This window comes from Salvelinus namaycush, chromosome 11, assembly GCF_016432855.1.
Source record: "Salvelinus namaycush isolate Seneca chromosome 11, SaNama_1.0, whole genome shotgun sequence".
Classification (NCBI taxonomy): Eukaryota; Metazoa; Chordata; class Actinopteri; order Salmoniformes; family Salmonidae; genus Salvelinus; species Salvelinus namaycush.
In genome coordinates, this window is record NC_052317.1 from 21,849,278 (window position 1) to 21,862,056 (window position 12,779).

General features: G+C 38.2%; 1 protein-coding gene across 1 annotated transcript; it reads right to left on the reverse strand.

Moving 5' to 3' along the window:
• Positions 1 to 7,344: 7,344 nt before the first annotated feature.
• On the reverse strand, positions 7,345 to 12,010 carry LOC120055288. The gene is made up of 6 exons (XM_039003168.1): positions 11,962 to 12,010; positions 11,247 to 11,387; positions 8,495 to 8,551; positions 8,241 to 8,364; positions 7,619 to 7,951; positions 7,345 to 7,348 (listed from the first exon to the last, which is right to left on the reverse strand). The coding sequence occupies exons 1-6, from the start codon at positions 12,008 to 12,010 to the stop codon at positions 7,345 to 7,347; spliced, it is 708 nt and encodes a 235-aa protein (XP_038859096.1).
• Positions 12,011 to 12,779: the final 769 nt, after the last annotated feature.

The following is a 12,779-nucleotide window of genomic DNA, read 5'->3' on the forward strand; positions in this document are numbered from 1 at the left end:
TAGCATGCACAAAGCCAACCTAACTAACCAAGAACCAACCAAACTAACCAAGAAACAACTTCATCAGATGACAGTCTTATAACATGTTATACAATAAATCTATGTTTTGTTCGAAAAATGTGAATATTTTAGGTATAAATCAGTTTTACATTGCAGCTACCATCACAGCTACCGTCAGAAATAGCACCAAAGCAGCCAGAGTAATTACAGACACCAACGTCAAATACCTAAATACTCATCATAAAACATTTCTGAAAAATCGATGGTGTACAGCAAATTAAAGACAAACATCTTGTGAATCCAGCCAACATTTCCGATTTTTTAAGTGTTTTACAGCGAAAACACAATATAGCATTATATTAGCTTACTACAATAGCCTACCACACTACCGCATTCATTCATCAAGGCACGTTAGCGATAGCAATAGGCACGTTAGCGATAGCGAATAAACCAGCAAAAGATATATAATTTTTGACTAACCTTGATATGCTTCATCAGATGACAGTCCTATAACATCAGGTTATACATACACTTATGTTTTGTTCGAAAATGTGCATATTTAGAGCTGAAATCAGTGGTTATACATTGTGCTAACGTAGCATCTTTTTCCCACAACGTCCGGATATTGTTCTGACACTTTTTCTGACACACATATTCTGATCAAATAACTATTCATAAACATAACTAAAAAATACATGTTGTATAGGAAATGATAGATACACTAGTTCTTAATGCAATCGCCGTGTTAGAATTCTAAAAACATTACAATATGCAGTTTACGTTATGGCGAGAGCGTGCCCAAAACCTGGCCGCAAACTACTAGTTCACATGTACGACAGATATATGAAATAACATCATAAAATGGGTCCTACTTTTGCTGATCTTCCATCAGAATGTTGTACAAGGGGTCCTTTGTAAAGAACAATCGTTGTTTGGATTTAGAATGTCCTCTTCTCTAGTCAATTAGCACGGAAAGCTAGCAAAGTGGCGCGAAGCTCTCCTTCCTGAACATACGCAGACAAAGCAACACGCCTAACGTCCCGAAAAAATTTCAATAATCTAATAAAACTATATTGAAAAAACATACTTTACGATGATATTGTCACATGTATCAAATAAAATCAAAGCCGGAGATATTAGTCGTCTATAACGACAGCTTATCAGAAGGCAAATCCAGGTCCCTTCACGCGCTCTCCAGAAAACAGGAAACTGGTGACACGTCATGCAAAGAGCTTTTATTCGACTCCAGATCAAGTTATACACTTCATTTCTTCTCTCACTGCCTGTCGACATCTAGTGGAAGACGTATGAAGTGCATGTATACTGATATATATCAAGGACATTTATAGGCAGGCCCTAGAACAGAGCATTGATTTCAGATTTTCCACTTCCTGTCAGGAAGTTTGCTGCAAAATGAGTTCTGTTTTACTCACAGATATAATTCAAACGGTTTTAGAAACTAGAGAGTGTTTTCTATCCAATAGTAATAATAATATGCATATTGTACGAGCAAGAATTGAGTACGAGGCCGTTTGAAATGGGCACCTTTTATCCGGCTACTCAATACTGCCCCTGCAGCCATAAGAAGTTAATGCAACCGCCGTGTTAGATTTTTAAAAATAACTTTACCATAACAAACAGCTTACGTTATAGCGAGACAGCGCCCGCCAAAACGCGAATAATAGGACTCAACATTTTCCACAGAAATACGAAATAACATCATAAATTGTTCTTACTTTTGCTGAGCTTCCATCAGAATCTTGTACAAGGAGTCCTTTGTCCAGAATAAATTGTTGTTTGGTTTTAGAATGTCCTTCTCTCCTGTCTAATTCTTTCCACAAGGCTAGCCAATGTTGATGACGTTCCCAATTTCTCTCGATGCAGAGAACGGAAAACTCCAAAAGTCCCATTAAACGTTGAATAAACTGATGAAACTCAGTTGAAAAAACCTACTTTATGATGTTTTTCTAATATGTATCAAATAAAAACAAAGCCGGAGATATTAGCCGTGTATACCGAACGCTTATCATAAGACAATAGGGAGGTGCTTCCCGCGCCTAGGTAGAGAAAGGAAATTCTGGACACGTCATTCCAAGAGCTCTTGTTCGACCTCAGATCAAGCTAGACACCCCATTCTACCTTCCACTGCCTGTTGACATCTAGTGGAAGGCGTATGCAGTGCATGCATATCCATAAATATAAGGCAATTCAATAGGCAGGCCCTGGAACAGAGCATCGTTTTCAGATTTTTCACTACCTGTCTGGAAGTTTGCTCCAAAATGAGTTCTGTTTTACTCACAGATATAATTCAAACTGTTTTAGAAACTTGAGAGTGTTTTCTATCCAATAGTAATAATAATATGCATATTGTACGATCTAGAATAGAGTACGAGGCTGTTTAATTTGGGCACGATTTTTTCCAAAGTGGAAACAGCACCCCCTTATTGACAAGAAGTTAAAGAGAAAACATTTTCAAGGTAAAAAAAAACATGTATCCTCATGTCCTGCATCATCTTTATATTATTTGATTTGAAAAATTTGATTTGAAAAATAAATACACCTAAACACACTCAGTTTCAATAAAAAATGTAATTACTTACCTATCAAGTCAAAGAAGAGTAATAGTGAACAGAACAACATTGTAGATGGCAGGATGTGTAGAATAAGCACCAGCTGCTGATGAAAAGCACAGCATCAACTGGCTATAATCGTTGTGATAGTATCATGTTTTATCTTGAGGATTCATAATCTAATCCTGAGTTTTATACTCTAGCTCCTCCTACTGACTATGTAGAATCAAACAATAAGGTGTTATGTAGATTTGAAAGCAGTTTGCAAATTATTTATGAAGAAACTCCATTTGATGGCGCTGTGGTCAAACAAAAGATAGCAGATGTTTCTAAAACCACAAACTGACAGGTCTGTATTCTGCCAAAAGAGTCAGTGACTTATGTGTCTCTGTGGACATTACAACACAGCAATACAGAGCTGAGTCTTTCCTTTCAGCAAAGGAGATCGCCAGATCTGCCCAAGTTTTCCCTTTATTCATTTTTACAGTAAGGCGAGGGTGCAGAAAGTAAAATAGTTGTGTGGATAAATGCCATACTGTATCTGAGGGTAGATGCTAGGGATAATTTCCAACACAGTTTTTTAAAGGAGAATATATTATCATGAGTAAACCCCACCCCTGCCCTAAAATATGCATAAGAAGAGTTTATCATGAGCTGTCAGGTTTTTGTACGGTGTTTCTGGGTTTCCTGTCACTGTGGGCTCTATGGCACAGTAGTACAGAGCAGAGTCTGTCACTTCAGCAGAGGAGATCTCCAGATCCACACGTTTGGCCTTTTTGTCATGATTTAGAGTGAACCCTGGTGTTTTTGCAATCATATGTTCCATAACCAGTAACTGTGGTGCTGATTGTGGATATTGTCGATACCATTGAAGACTGGCACCAGAAGTGTAGTTACAAGAGAGAGTAACTCTGTCCCTTTCTGAAGCCACTTCTACATCAGTGTAGGGTGTTAATACCTGTTCAGAACTGACACCTGTAAAACGTAAAACACATAACATTTAATACTTTAAAACCACATTGAAGATTGAATAAATTCCAAATGCAGTGTATGCATTTGGAATTTATTCAATCTTCAAAGATAAAAATGTTGTGCATTATCTTCACATTCCTTGATTTGAAAAAGAAATACACCTAAACATAATCACACTCAGTTTCAATGAAAATGTTATTACTTACCTATCAAGTCAAAGAAGAGTAAAAGTGAACAGAACAACATTGTAGATGGCAGGATGTGTAGAATAAGCACCAGCTGCTGATGAAAAGCACAGCATCAACTGTCTATGTTCTTCATGGTAGTTTCATGTTTTATCTTGAGGATTCATAATCTAATCCTGAGTTTTATACTCTAGCTCCTCCTACTGAAGATGTTGAGACAAATATATTGTATAGGTACATTTACTAGCAGTTTACAAATTATTTATGTACTGAAATCTCCACTTGATGGCGCTGTGGTCGAACAAAAATAAATCAGATGCATGTAAATCTATAACTAACTGACAGGTGACAGGTCTGTGTTCTGCTGAGTGCTGAGTCAGTGAGTTAAGTGTCACTGTGGACATCACAGCACAGCAGTACAGAGCAGAGTATCTCACTTCAGCAGAGGAGATCTCCAGATCCGCACACACCTTCTCTTTGTTCAGTTTAACAGGGAGGAGAAGGTAGGGAGGTCTAGCTCTCCGTACAGTTCTAGAGGCATGGAGGATGAAGAGGTAGATTTGGGAATCCTGGATACTGTTTATACCACAGCACACTGTATGCTGAGGAGTAGTTGCAGGAAAGCTGAACATTACCACTCTCCTCTCCATACACTTCATGTTGGTTTGGCTGTATGGTCTGAAGAAAACTGTCACCTACAAATGTGAAGAGGTGATGGATAAATTACAAGGTAGATGTATTTCAAATGAGGAAATATCTTGGTATTTACTATGAATTCCAATAGCGCAGATAAACTATAAATTAGCCTAAACAATGTAGTTAAAAGAATGACAGGAATAAGGTAATTTAGTAAGCAGTCAGAGCAGAAGGTAAATAACTGTGTAGAGAACCATCATATTGTAGCTGAGGTTATATGCTGGAGTAAAGTCCAACACAGTTTTTTACAGGATTTTTTCCCTTCATGAACCTACAGGAAGGAGTAAGCCCCACCCCTGCCCTAAAATATGCATAAGAGGAGTTTATCATGAGTTGTCAGGTTTTTGTGGTGTTTCTGGGTTTCCTGTCACTGTGGGCCTCAGGGCACAGTAGTACAGAGCAGAGTCTGTCACTTCAGCAGAGGAGATCTCCAGATCCACACAGGTTCTCTCTTTATTCAAATGAACAGACAGTTGAGGGTCATCAGGTTCAGCTCTAAATACATAGGGGTTTGAGGTGACTGTAGTTTAGAGCAGGAACTGGGGTGCTGATCTGGGATATTGACGATACCATGGAAGATAGTCTACTGAGCCAGAATAGTTGCAAGACAGTGTAACACTGCTTCCCTCCATGCCATGTTCTGTCTCTGTTGGTCTTATGTCATTCTCATAATTGCCACCTGTAATAAAGTTAAGTTTAGATAAACATTTTCACTTCATTGGTTATTATTACATACTCTGTGTCATATTCATTACAAGTGAAAAGATAATTAGTCATTTACATTTCTTCTAGGAAGTGTTATTTACAAATTACACTTGACAGATACCTTGAATAAACAAAAAGTATGTCATGTAAGACTAATACTCACCAACAACTGCAGAGAGGAGAAACACTGGGTAGAGTAACATGGTGATGGGTGTAACAGTGTGTTATCAGGAGGCAGAACTGAAGATGTCCCACGGTTCCAGTCAGTTAGAGGAGAATCATCTCTCCATCTCTCATCTTAGTTCCTCCTATTCAGTAAATGGACCCACATTACATCAACATTATCATCTGTGATGAACAAATATGACTTAATTGATGGATCATCATGAACATGATCTCTGATCATTTGTATGCAGATTCTTGCCTATTACATGGTGTTTACTAGTAGGAATTTATTGCAGTAATGTTTTTGTAGTGTTTCTGGGTTTCCTGTCACTGTGGGCCTCAGAACACAGTAGTACAGAGCAGTCTGTCACTTCAGCAGAGGAGGTCTTCAGATCCACACATTCAGCCACTTTGTCAACATTAACTGACAGTTGAGGATAAAGTGGATCTACAGTAACTATTGTCTCAGGGGATGCTGAATACACTGAGATGAGGAGGAGGAATTGGGGAGCAGATGTGGGATATTGGTGATACCATAAGACACTTCCTCCACCAGATACTGTGTAGTTGCAGGAAAGCTTGACACTGCCACCATGTATCACATCCTCCTCAAGACTGTTGGATAAAATTCCATCCCCACAACTATCACCTGCAGAAAACTGACTTGAAATAAAAGTTATATTTTATTTCAAGTGTTACTTTGTGTCACATTAGCTGACAGACCTGACAATGTCACATCCACTACAGAGGTTAAATATTGTATTTTTCATGTGTAGACATGTGTAGAGGAAGAACAAACTGTTATAGACATTATGTTCCATCCACTGTAGCTGAGAAGTCTCATAATTGTGGGGCTCTGCAGTAGGGGAGGAGCTTATGGTGTATTCAATTGTTTAGTTGAACTGCTAGAGGGATTCATTGTTAAATGTGATATATTTGGTACCATGAAGTGGCTCCTTTAAAGAATGTTATCTTCTACTCCAAGTCTTTTGAAAATTCAAATTTGTCAGTTGTTATGGGCCTTGGAGAAATATATTTGATGTTCAGGCCAAATTGAACTCATATGACAAAACAAAATCATTTATCCAGTAAAGGTTTGTAACAGAATCAGAAAGAAAGGCACATATGACAGTAGCCTATGAACCAGTCCAATATAGACCTGGGTTATGCTGCCCAATGCCACATGGAGCTATCTTTTCTATGCATTTAAAAAAGTAGTCAAGTCAACTGACGATTGGTTTTATGACTGATACCAATGATTGACATCGGTCAATGGCATCACCATGTATCCTATTACACATGGGTTGTTGTCTCTCCATTTGGTCCATAAAATAAACCTCTCACTCCTGCCTGGAGATAATCAAGTAGAAAACCACCCACCTCATAATCCTGCTTCTCCTAATGTGTTTCATTATTTGTGCCAGCTGAAGCTAGGCTTAGGGTTCATTCTAGGATCATGGTCAATTCAGTAAATTGACAAGAAGCTAGGGTTAGAATTGGGCTAGAGCCGACCTTAACGTTGACCAACCCTTGGCACTGTTTTTATATTTTATAGTTATTAAATGCACTCTTACAGTTAATTACATTTCTAGTGTTGATTTTATTAAAGTGTCTGTGTGTTGTTGTACGTGTCTGATGCACTGCTTCAGCCTTTAAAGTAAATGCCTCAAGGGAACATATTCAATTGTATATTAGCCCTATATTATTTATTGTTATACACAATTTAGTTATAAATACAGTTGACTCTGCCTGCATGCACTTTGGAAAACCACAGTCTGTTCATATAAAATAAATGCAAATAGTTAATACAAGAAGCACAAACAGAACATACAATTGTGACAAGAAAGGGTTTTAAAATATAGTGAGGTTTAGCTCTCACTACAGTCCTAGAGGCATGGAGGATGAAGAGGAGTAATTGGGGAGCTGATCCTGGATACTGTTTATACCACAGTACACTGTATGCTGAGGAGCAGTAGCAGGAAAGCTGGATATTACTGCCCTCCTCTCCATACACTTCATGTTGGTTTGGCTGTATGGTCTGCTGAAAACTGTCACCTGCAAATGTGAAGAGGTGTTGGAAAAATTACACGGTAGATGTATTTTAAATGATTAAAGATCTTGGTATTTACTCAAAAATCCAATAATACTGATAAACTATACATTAGCCTAAAACATGTACTTAATAGAACGACAGGAATACAGTAATTTACTAACCTGTCGCTACACAAAGTCAAATAAAAATTGTTTTACCTACAGTAGTAAGCCACACCCCTGCAGTAAAAAATGAATAAGAGGAGTTGATCGTGAGCAGTCAGGTTTTTGTACAGGGTTTCTGGGTTTCCTGCCACTGTGGGCTGCAAGGCGCAGTAGTACAGAGCAGAGTCTGTTACAACAGCAGAGGAGATCTCCAGATCCACACGGGTTCTCTCATCGTTCAGTTTAGCAGTCATTCTTGGGTATGGAGGAGTAGCTTCCACTACACGTGGAGTTGCAGTGTCTGTGATGAGGAGGAGGAATTGGGGTGCTGATCCAGGGTACTGTCTGTACCACTGGAGATTATAAGCCTTCACTGTATAGTTACAGGAGATCTTAGCTCTGCTACCCTCTAAATAATACTCCTCAGGACTGGTTGGAGTAATATCATCCTCTAATGTATCATCTACAAGGGCTGAAATCAGTAGAATATAACAGAGGAGCATCATGGTCTATGTTACAGATCAGACATACATGTGTTATTTAGAAAACAGCAAAGTCAAAACACTGCTATGACTTTGAAATGATAAGTAGGCATATACAATGTTGCTCCTCCTCTTTACATAGGTTTTTAAACACACCCACCAGGTTTCCTGTCAAAAAGAAAAACCTTGAGATGCACCATCTCCTGTAGGTCATGTCATGTGCTTATATAATGTGTCAGGTTAGGTTTTTGTACAGCGTTTGTAGGTTTCCTTTCACTGTGGGCGTCAGTGCACAGTAGTACATAGCAGAGTCTTTCTCTTTAGCAGAGGAGATGTCCAGATCCACACGGTTCTTCTCATCATTTAGTTTGACTGACAGTCGAGGATCCAGACCTGGTGCCCGTGATGGAGACCCAACACCATGCAAGATAAGCAGGATATACTGAGGAGGTGATCCAGGGTCCTGGCGATACCATTGAAGAGACTGCAGATGAGTAGGTGCATGAACGTGTAATCTTGCTACCTGCTGGTGCATACACCTCCTCTCTGATTGGCTCAATGGTCTGACCATTACTGTCACCTACAAAAGATGCAAAATATGTTATTCTTCTATTATTACACTGTTATAGATCTATTTTCAACGCATCAACATGTTTGATTCAAAATAACACCAATAAAAATGTTTATGATTAACCTTTCTCGCCCCTGGGTTCCGCTAGCGGAACACCCACAACATTCCGCTGCCTTCGCAGAGCGCGAAATTCAAAAAATATTTTTTTTAAATATTTAACTTCCACACATTAACAAGTCCAATACAGCAAATGAAAGATAAACATCTTGTGAATCCAGCCAACATGTCCGATTTTTAAAATGTTTTACAGCGAAAACACAATATATATTTATGTTAGCTCACCACAATAGCCAAACACACAACGCTATTTATCCACCGCCAACATAGCTTTCACAAAAGCCACAAATAGAGATACAATTAATCACTAACCTTTGAAAACTTCATCAGATGACAGTCTTATAACATTATGTTACACAATACTTTTATGTTTTGTTCGAAAATGTGTATATTTAGAGGTATAAAATCGTAGTTTTACATTGCCGCTACCGTCACAAATAGCACCAAAACAGCCAGAATAATTACAGAGAGCAACGTGAAATACATAAATACTCATCATAAAACATTTATGAAAAATACATGGTGTTCAGCAAATGAAAGATAAACATCTTGTGAATCCAGCCAATATTTCCGATTTTTTAAGTGTTTTACAGCGAAAACACAATATAGCATTATATTAGCTTACCACAATAGCCACACACACAAACGCATTTATTTACCGCAAAGATAGCATTCGCAAAAACCAGCAAAAGATATAAAATTAATCACTAACCTTGACCAACTTCATCAGATGACAGTCTTATAACATCGGGTTATACAATACACTTATGTTTTGTTCGAAAATGTGCATATTTAGAGCTGCAAACCGTGGTTATACATTGTGAATACGTAGCATCGATTCACCAGAATGTCCGGAGCTATTCTGGACACTCACCTAATCTGACCAAATAACTCATCATAAACTTTACATAAAAATACTTGTTGTATGGCAAATGAAAGATACACTGGTTCTTAATGCAACCGCTGTGTTAGATTTTTAAAAATAACTTTAGTACGACATACAGCTTGCGTTATTGCGAGACAGTGCTCACCCAAAGGGCGGAGAATAGGACTCAACATTTCACACAAAAATACGAAAAAACATCATAAATTGTTCTTACTTTTGCTGAGCTTCCATCAGAATCTTGTACAAGGAGTCCTTGGTCCAGAATAAATTGTTGTTTGGTTTTAGAATGTCCTTTTCTCCTGTCAAATTAGCAACCTTAGCTAGCCAAGTGGCGCGAACATGCCCATCTTCTCTTGACGCAAAGAACGGAAAACTCCAAAAGTCCCGATAAACGTTGAATAATCTGATAAAACTCGGTTGAAAAAACATACTTTACGATGATATTATCACATGTATCAAATAAAATCAGAGCCGGAGATATTAGCCGTGTATACCGAACGCTTTTCAGAAGGCAATGTGGGGTTCCTTCTCGCGCCTTCGAAGACAATGAAATTTCCTGACCTGTCACTCCAGAAGCTCTTATTCGACCTCAGATCAAGCTAGACACCCCATTTCACCTCCCACTGCCTGTTGACATCTAGTGGAAGGCGTATGAAGTGCATGTATATCAATAGATATAAGGCAATTGAATAGGAAGGCCCTGGAACAGAGCCTCGATTTCAGATTTTTCACTTCCTGTATGGAAGTTTGCTGCAAAATGAGTTCTGTTTTACTCACAGATATAATTCAAACAGTTTTAGAAACTTGAGAGTGTTTTCTATCCAATAGTAATAATAATATGCATATTGTATGATCTAGAATAGAGTACGAGGCAGTTTAATTTGGGCACGATTTTTTCCAAAGTGAAAATAGCGCCCCCTACTCACTAACAGGTTAAAGTAGTTTACTTACATGCAAGTACTAAAAGCAAAATGAATGTGGGGATTGACATTTTTGGATGAAACTGAAAGTTCAAATCATAGCACACAGCACAGCAAGATTTGTGTATACTAAAGTAACATCCTCCTCCATCTAGTTTTGAATGGACCATCTCTTCTCAAACCTTTGAAGCCCCACCCCAAAATGCAGAGAGTTGTCAGATGAGCAGAAGTAACAGCAGACTTCTTGCTGCTGCTTGATTCACTGTCACATCCTGAAAATGCAGGGCTGCATTGAAATATGATTACCTTAGTCTCCCTCTATTGGATATTAGATAACACTGTGTTATTTATCTCCAAATATTTTCTTGATTTTAGGGCAACAGAGTTGCTTGATGCAAGATATTCATTTATTCAACATGACGCGTTCATTCATTCACAGCTTATGTTGTTTTCCTATTTAATTCTACAAAGTATAAATCAGCAACATCATCAGATAGCCATTAAAAATGTGTATTTTATATTTTATTATTGTTCATTGAAAATCAAAAAAAAACCATTTTCAGTGTATTTGTGTTTTGTCTATTCTAGGTAATGATGAAATTCAAAATGAGCTTGATAACTTTTTGCACTGTTTTTTTGTTCAGGTTTTGGGTCAGTGTGTGAATGTTTCCTGTCACTGTGGGCTGCATGGCACAGCAGAGGAGATCTCCAGATCCACAAGGGTTCTTTCTTTATAATTTTTTTCAGACAGTCGAGGTTCTTCAGGTTCATCTTTCACTACAGAGGGGTTTGAGGACACTCCAGTGAGGAGGAGGGAAGATGGGAGATGATCCAGGGTACTGTTGATACCACTGGAGAGTACTAGCAGAGGAGTAGTTACAGGACAGATTTATGACGTCACTCTCCAACCCAAACACCTTCTCTGTTGTAGGAGTAATGTCATTCCCATGACAGCAACATATAAAACATTTATGAAAACAGGAATTATCATAAAATTATCATAAAATTCTAATCTTAATTTAGTGTATTAAAAATTGCAAAAGATCTTCCACTCTCAAGTAACTACATTGGATATGTGTTTGGATATGAAGAATAGTATCAAACTCACCCAAATATTGAAATGTATCCTAGCTGGTAAGTGTTATTTAACACAGTGAAAACAGTGAACACAAGTATAGTTATGACAAAATGACTCCCCTGGTTTCTCACTGTCAGCTATAGAAGGCAAATCCTTTCCTCTGCCTCAATTATGTAACACCTGCACTTGACTTAAAAAATGTCACAACACACGCACCCACGTGTACACACAGTGTTTTTGTAAGGGAGCTCAGTGTTACCAGTCCTTCTGTAGCAATCACACATCCTGGTTGCTGTTGAACATGATCTCCTGTACACTCTGGAAGACAAAAAAAGATGAAGTGAGTGATAATGAAAGATTTTTAAAAATGAAAATTAGATTGATGAGAATATGAATGAGAGAAAAGGTTCCATCATACCGAAGCAGAATACAGCAAGAACCAGCCAGATGATCAGACAGAGTACCATGGTTATACAGAACACACTGAGAGTGACTGTGTTACAGTAAGAGGTAGAGATCCTCTCTCTCTCAGCCTGTATATCACCATCAACTGACAGACATGAAGGAGGAGCCTGTTCAGAGAGAGGAGAGATTGTAAAGAAATGTATGGGTCAATATTATATATGCACTCTTTGCAGTACATTAGACAAAGTGAAAAGCTCACATGAAAAGTAACGTAAACTCACTCACTTTTGTACATCGCGCTGGTCCGTACAATTGACCTTATTTTAGCGCCCAAAAAATGAAATACTTCCAGATCAACTGTAATATCAATACCAATGTAAAGCACAATTTCTCCCCTTTCCAACAAAATCAATGACTAGATCTTCATGATGCCCATCTCTTTATGATTCAAGATGGCAATGAGCTCCGTCGGGTCTTTTTAAAAATGGCAGCTGGGGAAGCTAAACCTATTGCGTGATAGTGAGAAGGAGAGATGTCGTGTGAGGAAACTGCTTATTTCACTCGATCTGTCCAACTTATCACCTTATCGCCTCTAAAATGTAAATGAAACACTATAAAGAGTTTATATAATGTGTCATTACATACCTATTTGAAGGTTTGTGTCGAATTTGAATCGGGTTTTTAGGGCGGTGCTAAAGTGATCTTCAGAAGTAAACAGTGGCATTTGAGAGTCATGACAGCTTGCAGTGATGATGCAAAAAATGACTAGGTATCCCCCGTTACCCTGCCCCTGTCCCTTTCTTGTTTTTAAACGGTGAGAGAAGTGCTACA

Excerpts from the sequence above, each read along its gene's own strand:
- LOC120055288 (XM_039003168.1), bottom strand. The coding sequence starts at position 12,010 with ATGGTACTCTGTCTGATCATCTGGCTGGTTCTTGCTGTATTCTGCTTC. Across the intron at positions 11,388-11,961 it reads TCTTGCTGTATTCTGCTTCG|AGAAGGTGTTTGGGTTGGAG; the intron begins GTATGATGGAAC and ends CTCCTACAACAG. Across the intron at positions 7,952-8,240 it reads CTGACGCCCACAGTGAAAGG|TGATACATTAGAGGATGATA; the intron begins AAACCTACAAAC and ends AGCCCTTGTAGA.